The following is a 15,320-nucleotide window of genomic DNA, read 5'->3' as shown; positions in this document are numbered from 1 at the left end:
TGGCTTTAGATATGTTCCAATTAGTTAAATAAAAGTCATTGCCTTTTCAGTTTTTCCACTTAATAATAATACTAATTATTATATATCCCTATGTTTACATTAATTCATAGCAGACTTCAAATCAATGATTTTTAAAAAAAAGTTTTATTTGGCCTCCGAGCAATTCTAGCCTATGAAAGTGAATAAACAGGAGCATCTGTAATGTGTGATGTATGATCTCTGTTATAAAATAACCACTTGCGTTATACTAACTCGATTTTGACCATATCCATAAATCTCACCAACACGCTCATTTCTTCTTTTTCAACCTTGTAGTTATAATCTCTGCTGTTTTTCTACAGCTTTCAGTCCTCAGTCCTGCTTTTTTTTTAAAGAAACATGTCTGAACTTAACATTATCCCTGAACTCTTTCACGGGTCAGGGTTAGGGGTTAGGATTACTATTTGATAAAACAATATACAAAATTGAAGATATTTCTTTATTCGTCCCACAACGGGAAAATGTGTTAACAGCAGCAAAGTGGAGAGCAGAAAATTGTGATCAAACCATATTAAAAAAGCTTTAAATTACAGTACTGAAGTAAAATCCACAGGTGGCGCGCTTTTGCCTCGAGATAGTTATGTGCACGATGGCTGTCAACTGACGGTACACGTCACTGTCCAGCTGTCTAAGTGCGCATGCGCCGTCGACTTCATTCGAGGAAGTAGGTAGGAGAGGCATCTCCAGCAACAAGAAAAGTGAGCTGTGCATTCCCCGCTCGGAGAGGATAAAACAGCCGCGCAGCCATTTCAAAATGTCGGAATTTGATAACAACCCGTTCGCACAGCCTGTCAACGACAACCCTTTCAACGTAAGTGCGTTCGGTGTGAGATTGTGTTTGAGTTGCTGGCGAGTCACAGTCGAGCTTTGGGCACTGACATATTCGTTAAAAGGAAACTTGCTGGGAGGATGTCGGGGCGGGGTCTGCTGCTGCTCCCTCGAAGTCCATTCGGCAAAGGTGGCCGATTGACAGGCCCGCAACCAATCAACGGGCTGTGTTAGAAAACAGGGCGGGGTGTATCTTGTGTTCAGTTGCAGGAAGTTAAATTGTAGCCAGTTAGGAATGTGTGTCAAACCTTTTTAGTCACATTACAACTGTTACTTTTCAGATTGAAAGGGATTTGTATCACTGTGTTTTTTCCCCAAAGATGTTCAATGTGATTTGATATAATTTATTGGTGAAATAAGAACTCAGAGCTTTAGTGAATATACTTCAGTTTCTCATTACTTTATTAGAAGTAAAACTACAGCCATGCTATTACTAAGTACTCCAAAGTACTCAGTGTGCGATAAAAATGTTCCTGTGACTGATACCTGATTCTATCTGATATCAAGTTGCTAATATTGATGCATCAATGTGTAAATAATACAACTGCTCGTGTTTGAGAGTTTTAATCTACTTGATATATACAGCCATGTAGGTAAGTCCATTGGTGCCCCTCCAAAGGGCTGCAAGATACGTCTGAGTGGTTTGAGAGGATTAATGGGAAATATTATTTTAGCTGAATATTGGATACCGATATTAAAATGAAACCACAGAGGAAAGTGTAAAAGCCAAATCACTCACATCAAGTGCAGCTTGTAGCCATCTGTGACACTGATGGACCCAGTTTTTTGTAACTTGCCGAAATTTCAAACTGGTTGGAAAGCACATTTTCATTTTTTATTCTTTCATGTCAATTTTAATGGAACTAAATAGTAACTGTAGTTGTTAGATAAACCCAGCGTAGTAGAAGCATAAATTGGCATTAAATGGAAGTACCTCCAAATTGTATTGTAAAAAGTACAGCAATTGGGTAAATGTACCACCTACATTACCAAAAGACTACATTTCTTACTTACTAATATACCTCCTTAGGTGCTCCTGAATTCATTTCTAATGAGCTGGTTGTAGCATAGTAGTCCATCCATTCTATAGAAAGCGCTATGACTTCATTGTCTTTGTGTTTGAAAAGTTATTGAATCATTTGAGAAGCTAGACCTGACATTTTTTGGTATTTTTCCTTGAAAAATTAAAACGATCAATCAATAATTAGAATAGTTAATTATTATTTCCTGAGTTTCTCCTTGAAGTTTTTTGGTGGCATGGTTGGATTTGGTTTGGAGCTAAACACTGGAGCCTTAGGTCTGGATGTGGTGCAAATGAGTTGATCATAACACTGTGAGTAAGCAAGTTTGCAGTCCATACACAGCCATGACAATAGCATGGTATAATTCATAAAACAACACCCCTTAAAACAGCCAATTAAAAGTAATCCAACAATTGGTATAAGAATAGAAATAATGATTAAAAGATGGAAATATTGTTAGTAAGGGTCCTTAATACAGATCAAATAAAGATAAAGTAGAGAAACATTTAGAGAAACCAAATCCTGTAAGCTTGGATAAGCAAGTTATTGAAGTCTTGACAGAGACTTGGCACAGTTTCTGATGTTTCCAACACAGTTTCTCATCCATAGAGACATTTCTCCCAGGATTGAGCTCTTTGATAATTCTGCAGCATTTTATGTTGCATTCTAATGAGAAAAGACATGGAAATCTCACTTTCCACAATCTGGGATCTTTAATTCTGTCAATCAGCTACAGTACCAGATTCATCAGCTAAATGTTGCAGCTGTACTATCCAGACTATACATCGTTTTAACATTGTTTTTTCAAAGGGCCCCTCCCATGATGTAATGTTGCACCAAAGGCTGGGGACAGTAAAAGAAGAATGGCCAGATTTCACTCCCTAATATGAGTCAAGGTCCAAAAAAGGTGATCCTTCACTTCCCATAATGCAAATTGAGTACATAATCATTATTGTTACTATTACAATCTTGCAGGAAAGAAAAAAAAAGAACAAGCAAAACCCCCCTCTCTATTATTGTGCTTTGATAGGAGTGTAAGAGACCTGACGTTTTGGCCACATGGAGCCTCCTCAAAATCTTTTAATTGTTCTTAGTTGAATTTATATTATTATGGCTGGATTATAACTTGTGACTTTGCCTGCGGAGATACTTGGACGCACAGAGCCTCGAAACACTGTACAAGATATCATCTAATCTAAACCACGTTAAACACACTTGCTGTTTTGAGTTTATTTAAAATCATGTTTGCATTATTTGTCCAGTACAAAATGTAGCAGAATTCAGCTTGTTGCAGATACACTAACAGTAAATTTCCCTTGGTGCACGAAAAAGCGAAATTAAGAGTCTGTGGAAACCTTTGTGGTTTCAGTGACATTACCCATTGCAGTCACTTTTACAGTGGTGTGGCGTGTCAGGTGCACAAATACAGTAGCCGTGACACGGACGTTTGTTTGCTGGGTGTGGAAGTGGCTGAATAAATAACTTAGTAGCAGCTGTAATATACGCCATAGTGCAGATCACCTCAACATGAGCCAGTTAAAGCCTGCTGCCTGTGGGTACTGTGAGATGCCTGGCTTAGGGCGAGGTGAGTTCAGCCCAACAATTGAAATAACAGGTGGGGCATAATAACTTAAATTCCTCCCGGAACCCGGGGTAGTGGTCCATTCTTACTGGGCGCCGTCAATGTAAGCGGCAGCTCCCGCTGAAAAGTCCTCAGCTCTCCCTCCTTCCTCCCCTCCCTCCTCTCAGTTTGTCTGCGCTTTAAAGCAGATCCGTGGTGCAGTCTCAATCAAACAATTGAACATACGGTGTACTTCAATGACTGTGTATCTCAAAAAGTTGTAGGGTTGTGGTTTGCCATATGAAGGGTGGCTTAAGTCCGTTCTGTAGCAATATTCAACTGTAGTTATGAAATGAGCCACACCCAGGTATTCAAGGTTATTACGGCGAATGTTGTTTCCTGGTACAGATATATTTAGGTCAGGACATCATTTCTTTTCGTCCTAAATTAAAAAATTTTTACAGCCTTTTACGTTTGAAGCAGTAACATTTTAAGGAAAGCGAAGCTGCGTGTGTGTGCGTCTCTACTTGTCTGGTTTCTCGCAGACAATGTAGTTCTTATTTCAAAGAGGCTTCGTGGTTTTCCATCACTTTACGTGTAGTGTTAATTTTTGTCTCTACTGTGTCATCAAGCGGTTCTTCAGTTCTCATTGAGAAGGATATTGTTCTTCCATTTCCATATGCTAAACACGTTTCGCTAAAGTTTTGAATATCTCCCGAGGCTGTGTTGATCAACAAAGAATTGCTGAAAAGTATTTCAAGTCTCAAAGGACGTGTTGCATTTTCAACTGTTTATTGAGCCATAATGCCAAGTATTAAGGAGTGCAACTGTAAAATTACCAGGTGTGTGTGTGTGTGTGTGTGTGTGTGTGTGTGTGTGTGCGTGTGTGCGTGCGTGCGTGCGTGCGTGCGTGCGTGCGTGCGTGCGTGCGTGCGTGCGACCAGATAAGTAAAAGTGAGTGAGGCCACATTTTCAGTCAATCAATGTTTACCAGTGATCCGTTTCAGACTCCTGTTAAGAAAGTTGTTTCTCTAAGATAATGATTCAACAGCACTTGTAGGGTTTACAACGATAGCTGGACGTTATTGTACTTTACTTCACTCAGAACATGATTGAAGACCTTTTTTTTTTTTTTAAGTTTACTTTACATTTACAGTGTTTCAGGAAATGAAAGGCCCTTAGGCAGAGTAAACAGCGGTACATTTTCTTTTGGGGGGTTTTCCGAGGTCACATATCAAGACTCGAGGTCAGGGGTAATTTGAATTCCACAGGTGCACCGTCTGGTGCACTCTGCAAAGGCAAAATGCAAAAGAGAAAAAAGGGGCTTTTGCACTATTAAAGGTGTTTCAGAATCACTGAGACAGATCTTCAATGTTGACAAACCATGTTACAGCTCAGATATTTCTACCTGCCCAGTGTGACCAACTCAGGTGGGACTGACTCATGTCAGTTAGAGACTATAACTATTATAAAGTCCTCATGAGTCACTATAACAAAACTTAAGTAGCTAACACTCGTGTTCATCTGTTTTATTGTATGATTATGCATATGTAGGTCACTTGTGCATAACTCTGTTTTTTTCTGATTTGCACAACAGCTGTTGCCTATTCTTTTTTTGGTTCTTTCTTTTTTCACTTGTTTGGTTTGGTCTCTGTCTTGTCTGTCTCAGATTAATGTTCATAGTTCTTGTGCATGGTGATTAGCTGAGTGACTGATAGTGATGAGATGTGTTGTTGTTGTTGTTGTTGTTGTTGTTGTTATTTCAGGATCCTTCCGTCACACAAGTGACCCACTCCAGTGTGGAAACAGTTGACCAGTACAACCCTTTCCCTGGACAGTCCACAGTAAGACATCTCAAAACCAGTGTCATAATCATCGTGATGCTCTTTTGTTCTTCTCTCAGTCTTTCCCTTACTTCAATCTGTTTTTTAAAATGTCTTCTTACTCCATTTCCACCAGCACATCTTTGTCTCTTATTTCCTTTTGTCTTGCATTCTTTCGCTTGTTTTTCTCCTCTCATTTGATCTTGATGTTCATCCCCTCCTTGTTGTTTGGCCTGAATGTTTTGGTTCTGTCCTCTTCCTTGTTAACCTCCTCCTTCTTCCTTCACTTGTTCTTTTCATCCTCCTGCCTCCTCCCACTCTCCGTAATTTTTCATTCCATTGTCCGACTTCATTTTCTTGTTTGTCTTGGCCTTGTCTTCTCATCCTTAATACGCCTCCTCACAATCCCTGCCATTTGTCTGCTTATTATTGTTCTTCAGGATGCCCTGGCGGCTCATACGACCCCAGCTTCGACCTCTCCCTACCAGCCTGCTGTGTTACAGCCATCTATAGAGCCCAGTCCTCAGGTGAGTCACGTATCAGTGCAAAATTACGTACTTTGGTGTCATATACGGTAGTGTTTTTTTTCTTGCAGCTCTGTTATTGTGCACACAGTCAGTTTTCTACAAGAATTCTATTAAAATTTCTACAAAACACAGCACAACACAGTGAACCGATGAAAATGAACAATGAACACATGTAGACAATACAAAAAGAAAATCTAGAGAAAGTGAAACAACCAAATCCAGGGGGTGTTCAATTTTTCTTAGAATTGATTAACGGAGGTCAAATGATAACCATTGGAAAGAGATGGTAGACAAACCACACATTGTTTGAAGAGGCCTGGAGAGACTAGATTAATGTTATGTTGTCATGTTTACTTAAACATTATATGACAGAGCTCTAAGACAACAACAATCTGATATTTGTAGTCATTCATGACTTTACTTTTAATCAACAGTTTGCTCATTTTAATTCTGGGAATAATATCTGTTTTTTTAAAGAGCCATCCATTCAGCCTCTCAGTACTGTCTCTCATAAATATTAATGGCTCGTACCACAGAGTACCTGTGTCCTTTCTTTTTTCTGCCAAGACATCACATATGGTGATCATAAATATGTATTCCTAAAATAGAATACATTATCATTGCCTTTTAAAAGTATGCCACCATTAAAATGCTCCGAAAGGCTTTTGGGATCTGCCCATCAACCGTGTTAACGTGTGTTTACAGAGGTTCATACCTACCGCAGATGTTTATTATACAAAGTATTGAGTATAAAATGCAGGCTGTACCATTTTATCCAATGTGAGTTGCTGTTATGTCTCTGTGCATCGAATGTGTTTGTCTACAGAAGTGTTTGTGACTCTCTTAATGCAGGCAACTGCTGCTGCAGCTCAGGCCAACCTGCTGAGGCAGCAGGAGGAGCTGGAGAGAAAAGCTGCTGAGCTGGACCGACGAGAGCAGGAGCTGCAGAGCAGAGGCCCGACAGGTCATTAGAGACAAAAGCTCTCCTCTCATCTCCTCTCCCCTCTCCTCTTCAAGTGTAATGCATTATTTATCAAAGAGATATATACATAATTTAATATTTCTCTGATATTAACTTTAACAGGTCTGCAAGGGATCATTAACCCAATCCCAAAACAAGTCTTTCATTATATGATATGATGGAAGAGTGTAAAAAAAAAAAGTGGAAATCACAATACTATGCTTGCTTATTTGTGATTGACTTATAAAATTAGTAAAATTAACAATTCATGAATAAAAATAATTTTAGTGTAATGTTTTGAGTATGTGTATGTGTGTGGCCAGTTCATGCATCACTGGATGGAGGAGGCAGAATACAGATGTGATACATCAGCTATGTCAACAGTGTCGTATAGTATGTCAGTCCAGACCGGAGGCTTCTCCTTTTGAACAAATATTGTTATTGCAGTGAAAACTCAAAATGTAGAACCAAAAGCCCAATTTGTTTTTCAGCGATATAAGGAAAACATCTATTAGTAAAACAAGGCAGTCGGAGATGGCAGACATTCACCCCCATTCATGGAAAGTAGCATATGACATCTTGCAAAAAGTTGCGTAATTTTTCATGACGTCATTCATTATCAAGTTTACACCAGATTTTATTATTTGAACCTGTAGGGCTTTACGGATGAGGACCAAATTGTGTATGCAAGTTCCCAAATTATTCAATTCAATTCAATTTATATAGCTCCAAATCACAACATACATTATCTCAAGGCACTTTACATAGTGAGGTCGAGACCTCACAATATTACAGAGGAACACAACAGCTCCCACAACGAGCGAGCATTTGGTGAACGTGACATTTGACCTTTAAATGTCAAATGTGGTGTATGACCTCAGAATTGCACACACACACACACACACAGACACGCCCAAATCTATACCTCACTCAGCCTTCGGGGGTGAAGTAATAAGAGCAAAAATCCACACACTGTGCATGACCTTCTTATATCTGACATGATAGAGATCTTATCTAATAGCCACAATGGCCACTTCAAAATAACTGTCTTTAACCTGCACCATGGGAAATCTACCAGTCGTGGTTGTCAGCTTGCACACTTGCATCACTGCTGTGCTGCTTACTGTGGAATATATTTGGCCTATCTCAATGTAATAGCCGTAATAATAAATATTAAGATGTATTATCTGACCTACTAGAGTAAAAATGCTTCTATAGCCTCTCCCACACGCTTGATTTATAAACGTTACATTAAATGTACGTTTTTTTTCTTTTTGTACTATTTCAAGAGCTATCCTTGAATGCTCACTGTGGTTTTAATAGAGATGCTCCCTCTTCTCCCGCTTTGTTTTGGAGGGACTGCTGCTTTTAAAAGATACGATATTTATGTCTTTGTTGACAGGTAAAGAAAACAACTGGCCTCCACTCCCCAGAAAATTCCCCATCAAACCGTGTTTCTATCAGGACTTCTCAGAGGAAATCCCTCCAGAGTATCAGAGAGTGTGCAAGATGATGTATTATCTCTGGATGTGTGAGTACATAGAAATGAGTCGTGCGAGTTTGTGCTGAAATGTGAAGAAGGGAATGTGAAAATAATCAAATATGATACTGTTTTTGTTCACAGTAAATAATGTGTACATTTCTATGTATTGGCATTTTTAGTTTTGTGTACAGAAAGTGGCACTCAACCTGAGACGGCTCACCATTTAACTTGTGTATTTTTGATTAGCTGAACTATTTTAATACCTAAACTTACTTTTGCGTCAACATATATTATATTTTAGTAATTAGTACCAGCGTGCACAGGAGCTGTAATCACTGATGTCGTTACACGACACAGATCACCTTGTGACAACATCAATATTCTGCACAAGCAGATTATTCTGGAACCTCCTGATGATGTGGAGCGTTGACATTTAAGAAATTTAAGTTTTCCTGTTGTTCACTGAGATGGTCCTCAACTTTCAAGTCTTTCAACAACTCACTGATATATTATTTTCATCTTCTTCTTTTGAAATAATCTCCAGCTTGCTTGCGATTCCTCGAATACTCGGTTACTATTATGTTAATGCAGGCTGTGGTTAGTTCCCCTATGTTTAAGGCAGTTGTGGCAGAGCTGGTTTTGTTTGCTCTGTAATATGAGTAAGTAACATTTTATTTATATAGCACCTTTTTGAAAGTTACAAAGTCCTTCACATGATACAGATTCAAAAAAAGAAGCATACAATTATGTCTATAAACAAAAAGGACACATAAATACAGATAAAATCTTAGTACAGCCCTTATACAGGGAAGGTAAGTCAATAGAGATGGGTTTTTCAGAAGTTTTTGGAAACAGTGAACGGACACAGCTGATTTAACAGAGGGGGGGAGAGAATTCCAGAGGGACGGGTCCCCAACAGCAAACGCACAATCACCCTTGAATTTGCTAGGGTAAGAGACCTTGATCGGATGAGCTGAGTGACCTAGAGGTAGTGTAGGGGTGTAGGAGTTCAGAGATATATGAAGATGATGCTGATATTACTGGTATTATTACTGTGATTGACACGTGGCTCTCTCCACCGTCTCTCCAGTCAACTGCGTGACCCTGTTCCTCAATCTGCTGGCTTGCCTGGCCTACTTCACCACTGATGCGGCCTACGGTGTGGACTTCGGCCTCTCTATCCTCTGGGTGATCCTATTCAGCCCCTGCTCCTTCCTCTGCTGGTACCGGCCCGTCTACAAGGCCTTCAAGTGAGTCTCTCTCTGCCGGCCCCGTTAGATACAATGGTTAGTGATGACCTCCATGCCCGTTCCTTCAAGAGGACATCGGTGTTCATTTGGTATGATTACAATCACTGCCTTTCTATGCCAGGTACTCATCTCTGATCAAGAGTAAACGTACAAAGGTTTTGTGGACATTTTTTATGAGTAAACCTAAAATGATATAAATTGAGGAAAAAAATATTTCAGGTGTTTTGGACATTCTGCTCACCAACACAGGTAGCTCATATGTCAGTGTTAAATGTAACTTATTAGTATAGTGACGTAGTGTTCCTCATATGCTTAATCTATTTACTGTGTTGCCATGTAAAATTATATATGTATATTTATTTTTTTTAATCAACAGCTTCGTTTGATAATTGAACCACTTTCCCCAGGTAGTCTGTGTAGTGCGTTAAAAGCAGTGCATTAGTATTAATCAGGTACCGCGAGGAGGGAGTAATGCAGTGTAATGCAGCCGTCGATCAATAAAACCTCATTTCATTACAGTTCAAATGTTGCAGCTCTAGTTTTAACTGTTTAAGAGAAGTTTTAATTCAACTTAACAATCATTATAGAGGACGTAGCTTGTGATGCTATTGATCTACTGTCGACTGTTGTATTACATTGCAATAGCTTTACCCAATAACCTGCTAGTTACGGACTTACCAGCAGTTCCACACTTGTCGTCAGAGGTAATGCCACTTGGCTTCAGGACACATCACCCTTTGCTTCAGACTCACCCATTCTTTTAATGTTTTGTTACAAGACCTGCACAGACATGAACAACACATGCTCACTGTAGGTGGATGAGGTCATCAATTTTATTTTAAAATTGCGAACATTCCTTTAAACATATTTGTGATAAAGTAAATGTTTTTAGTGAAATGCATGCTTTCTCTCTCTCTCTCTTTTTTTAGGACTGACAGCTCCTTCAGCTTCTTCTTCTTCTTCTTTGTGTTCTTCTGCCAAGTGGTGATCTTCATCATCCAGGCTGTAGGTATCCCCAAATGGGGGAACAGGTGAGTCACACATATTTTTGTCTTGTACATAGTTGCTGCCTACAGTAAAAATTCGAAAAAATCAATCAATAAAACAAGGTTGTTGGCATGATTAAAAAATACCGAGGCTGATCATCCAACCTTCAAGGCAAAGTAAAACAGGATAACAGTCTTTCTCCTTTCAATTAATATATCGTAAAACGTCTCATTCTGCTCTACAAATCACTAACATTCCCACTGGTTAGTTTAGTCCCTATTGGAATTGAAGGGTTGTTCTCAGTTGAAGAATATCTTTTACTATTGAGAGATACAGTACGTAACAACACACACTCTATGTGATGCTCCAAAATCCAACTGGTATCCATGCTGGGTTACACTTTGACAGATCTGTGCCTCTGCAACTAGCTCATGTTCTACCCGTGTCCATGCAGCTTGTCTATCATTAAGCTCAAATTTGCTCAAATTTCATCTATTTAGTGATATGAATTCTCTCTTTTTTCCCCTCTTTTTTTTCAAATCACAATTTTATAATTCTGATTCTTCTTGCACCTTCTCAACTTCTCATGCCGCCTCTTCAACACATTCTTCTTCTCTCCCTAAATGTAACCCAACTCCCCCCCCTAGGACTCATGTATGTGAATATGTTTCATGCTATTTTTTGTCCATAAGATCATCTAAAACTCGACTGTGTCTGTTGACTCTAGCGGTTGGATCACTGCCTTCACTGCCCTCGGAGGCTCAAACAAGGCCGTGGGAGCCATCATGATCACGGTGGCCATCCTCTTCACCGCCTGCGCCGTGCTGTCCGCCGTCCTGCTCAAGATGGTGAGAGTTTATTCACGTCCGATCTGTGGGTTAGCAGCAGTGTCCCTGGAGGACTCTGGTATAGATGAATGTAGAATGACAGGCCTTTCATTTTATCTGTATCTTTCGGTGGTTATGAATGTTTCATTTTTGCAGAAGTTAAAACTTGCTTCCACTGGTTATTGGTATCACATTGTTTTACAGGGTCCCATGTTTCCCATATTAAAGTTCCACAGTAGGATTTGTCCAAGTAAGGCCTACACAAATTGCTTCAGAATTATAAGGGAAACAGAGAAAGTGTTAGTTGCTACAGTTATTAAGATCTCACTTGTTATGTTGGAGTTTTTAAGGAAAAGTAATGTGGTTGGTAAATTGAAACAATTTCATGAGCAGACACCAAACAGACATTAAAGTGTAGTTTTTAGTTAATGTCAAGCATTTGTTGGGGATTTGTTGGGGATTATTTTCAGATGCAGGTGAACACATATTTTGGCCAGCAAGTAGCATGATGGTGTCAGTGGGATTAAGTCACAAATACCGAGCCAAGTGCAACTGTGATGCTCAATTATGGTTTTATTTGTTTTTGGACCGTACTTGAACTTTATGGAACAGAGAAATCAGCAGACCCTGCACTTGTTAGTTGGACCCATTGTTGGGTTCTTTAGATGGAGCTGTTGAATTACAGTTAATTTCAGTGCGAGTGTGTGCTAACATTTGCTAGCACGCAAAACACAAACGACAGCTGAAGGTGATGTCATTAGTTGAGCAGACATTTGGTCACGAATCAAATGAATGTGACTGTGTAGCGCCTTGAGTGGTGGATAATACTAGAAAGGCGCCATATTACCAAAGTCCATTTTACCCTTTACCACACAAATGCATATGTAGATCAGGGGTGGGTTAAACTGAACAGCGGTTCCTCATCTCTCATGGTCTCCTCCTCAGGTCCACAGCATGTACCGTCGTACCGGAGCCAGTTTCCAGAAGGCGCAGCAGGAATTCTCGCAGGGCGTCTTCACCAATAAAACCTTCCAGTCGGCCGCCACTGGTGCAGCCTCCTCCGCCGCCCAGGGAGCCTTCCAGGGGAACAACTAATGGTAGATTGAGCTGAGACGAGCTCCATTTGACAGGTCAAGGTCTACGTCACCCGGCTCTGAGTGGGAAGTGAAAAGCAGTCGAGGCTCTTCAGTGTAATGTGTGACTGTGTGTGTGTGTGTGTGTGTGTGTGGGGGGGGGGGGGGGGGGGGGGGGTACAGGCATGCCTGTCTCATACTGTCTATTGATATGAGTGCAGTATGCTTGTGTTTTTTTTTTTCCACACTGATGGTGGATGCTGATCATGTAATATAAATAAGATGTGTGAAGTGTTTCTGTTTGTCATTGATCATTGGTCTTGAAAAACATTTCTCTTTGGTTGTTGAATTTGAAAACCCCCTTTTGTTTTTATGATTTTTTGTGCTGCAAATGTCTTTCAAACGAGGAGGAACACAGAACAGATGAATCTGGTTGATGGTAATCCTTGTGGCCTTACAGTTTTGGATATGACTTACCGTATATATTCATTTAATCCGGGATCGTTTATTAAAGTGATCAAAAATACAAAGATAACTCCAGCAGCCTCCCCCATAACTTTCAGATTGTAATAACATGCTGTCCTTTAAAAAAAAACAAAAAACGTGCCTTCGACATCTGTCTGGAACCAAAATGTAACTTTGACATGTTGTAAAAAAAACACTGGTATCATGAAATCGGTGGGAGTTCTGTATAGTAAGTCATGATGGTTTCTAATCAAAGATCATGGCACAGTGTTATTCCTCACTTACTGTCATGCTTGTAAACGGCAAATATAATTCCTTCTTTAATTTAGAATACAGCAGTGTTACAATTCTGTTTCAATTCAAAGCAATCATCTGATGTTTTTTTGCATTATCATTCTTGTATTAATGTTTTTTTGAAGCAGCTTCAACTACTTCTTAGAAGAGTGCCATGCTCAAGAGTTGTTTCTCAGGAGACCAAAGCATCGTCAAGTGTGAAAAATGGAAAATATTGCCAAATGAAATTTACACCGAGTAGATTTGAAACCAATCGGAGACCTTCCCCCATTCATTTCATCTCAACAACTCTAAATGCAGGAGGAGGGACGACTTATTTTTGTCACGCATTCACAATCTGCAACAGCATATTAAGCCGCCGCAAATCATTCGAAGTAATCAGAAAGCATCTCGGAGGTTCTCACAGAGCGTCTGATTAGTAATTCCTGCCAGTGCAGTCAGTGTGAGTTTACTGGAACACATCCCATAATCAAGGTATTGCATTCTCACTTTACTCTGATAGACTATTTCACTTCTCAAAAGAATTTCAATCCACAAAAGTCTACCTGGAGACTCTCCCACCAAGCTCTAAATGTAATCAGAGTACTGATGTATATTTTCTGTGTGATTTCTTATTTTGGAATGTGTGTTTTATTTGATGTACTGTTTAAAGATAACCAACAGCTTGGATATAATATATGTCAGCGTTCCTGAAGGACGAATGCAAACGCAGATTGTTTGCGCGACGTTCTTGCTTCAGATGCGCGTCTTAATTTAAGGTCCCATTATAAAATGCAGTGTTTGTATTAATTCACACACCTCTGTATGCATTGTATTATTAGGAGAACAGAATCCAGTGCCTTTTGTATTTCAATGCTGACTATAGCATCTAATAAAAAATGCTTTGCTTTCATTTAAAGCTGGAGTTGTTGTTTTTCCTTTATCACAATCCATAAAACTCTGATGCTTTTACTTTAACTTTCAGACTCGTTTCTCCATTAGCAGGCTGCATATTCTCCATGAGGAGGAAAAAAATGACACAAAATCTAAACGTACAGTAGAGAACATACTCATCAGCGAGAGATTATTTTCTCATCTTTGGGACTCCTCTGTCAGCCTCTTCCTCCCAAACAGAGAAGGACAGATGAGAGTGGACACCAAACAAAGAGGAGAGAAGAATCTGCAACTGAAAACCCAAACTGCAGCTTCCATCGTCTGTCACTCTGCCCGCCCGTCACCCTGGTTGTTTCTCCAGGCTCTTGTCTGGAGCTCCGAATAACCGCGGCTATGCTTCCCATCCAACGCAGCAGTCAACAGCTGGGCCGGACAGCGCCGCTCCCCGAGCAGAAGAAGAGCCGTGCTGTTCTTGCTCTTCCCTGCAACACTAGAGTCACATATTATAAAAACCAATCGTTGCCACAGATTAGTCACATTTGTTGTTGGTTGGTCAGTATTTTTTTATTGACACACAAATGTGCTGCAAAGTGGTGTTTATATTCTTAAACCAAGAGTTTCTCTTCTATTAACGCCCATAGAGCAAAAGGTGGATGCAACATGAACATCCCTGTTTTGCTAAACAAATTTCAAGTAATGAGAGAGAGAGAGATTTGTTTTACGCCTCCAGATCTAATTTCCCACATCAGCTATATGTCTAAGTGTTGTTCATCTTTTGCCGTGGATTAAATAGGACTTTTATTCTGCACTCGGACTGACGTCACGGCCCATGTATGCTCCACATTCACGTCCTGCCAACTGATGATATTTTACGCTGTTGGCGTATTGTCTCTGACACTATTTAGAATTCTGTATGCAACAGTATGATCAACCTCAAGTGGATTTTAAAGTGCGTCAGTTTAGCCATACTACAGAAACATTTTTCCTAACTTATAGATTACAGTGGCAGGGGTACTGTGTTCAGATCCTCCAATGAAGTAAGAGAAGAAAGTATTGAAAAAAAATACAGCGTGTGATCAGCCGAATTGGTGTTATTTCCATTAATAATACTTTGAATTAAAGAGTATTATTGTTTGATGGATGATACACCACTGGTTTGATCACCACAGCTCATCGTGTTCCTTGCATTCAAAATTTGAATCTGAATACTAACTGTCAAATAAATGTTGTAGGCTTTTATATCATTCACAAATAATCACAAATTCATTTTAAGCCTTTCTTCTAATTAAATAATTGGTTCATTTACA

General features: G+C 39.6%; 1 protein-coding gene across 1 annotated transcript; it reads left to right on the top strand.

The window, feature by feature from the left end:
• The first annotated feature begins 685 nt into the window (after positions 1 to 685).
• scamp2 (secretory carrier membrane protein 2) lies at positions 686 to 14,038 on the top strand. The gene is made up of 9 exons (XM_035641872.2): positions 686 to 850; positions 5,217 to 5,294; positions 5,714 to 5,800; positions 6,653 to 6,764; positions 8,164 to 8,292; positions 9,335 to 9,494; positions 10,424 to 10,525; positions 11,209 to 11,329; positions 12,254 to 14,038. Exons 1-9 carry the CDS (start codon positions 794 to 796, stop codon positions 12,401 to 12,403), a joined length of 996 nt encoding a protein of 331 aa, XP_035497765.1. The 5' UTR covers positions 686 to 793; the 3' UTR covers positions 12,404 to 14,038.
• The last annotated feature ends 1,282 nt before the right edge of the window (positions 14,039 to 15,320 follow it).

The sequence above is a fragment of the Scophthalmus maximus genome, chromosome 7 (assembly GCF_022379125.1).
Source record: "Scophthalmus maximus strain ysfricsl-2021 chromosome 7, ASM2237912v1, whole genome shotgun sequence".
In the NCBI taxonomy this organism is placed as follows: Eukaryota; Metazoa; Chordata; class Actinopteri; order Pleuronectiformes; family Scophthalmidae; genus Scophthalmus; species Scophthalmus maximus.
This window is presented reverse-complemented; position numbering and strand designations above follow the sequence as displayed.

Bases quoted from the DNA above. Each gene is read 5' to 3' on its own strand.
- scamp2 (XM_035641872.2), top strand. From the start codon at position 794: ATGTCGGAATTTGATAACAACCCGTTCGCACAGCCTGTCAACGACAAC. The intron at 5,801-6,652 runs GTGAGTCACGTA...CTCTTAATGCAG, and splicing joins CTATAGAGCCCAGTCCTCAG to GCAACTGCTGCTGCAGCTCA. The intron at 6,765-8,163 runs GTCATTAGAGAC...CTTTGTTGACAG, and splicing joins GCAGAGCAGAGGCCCGACAG to GTAAAGAAAACAACTGGCCT.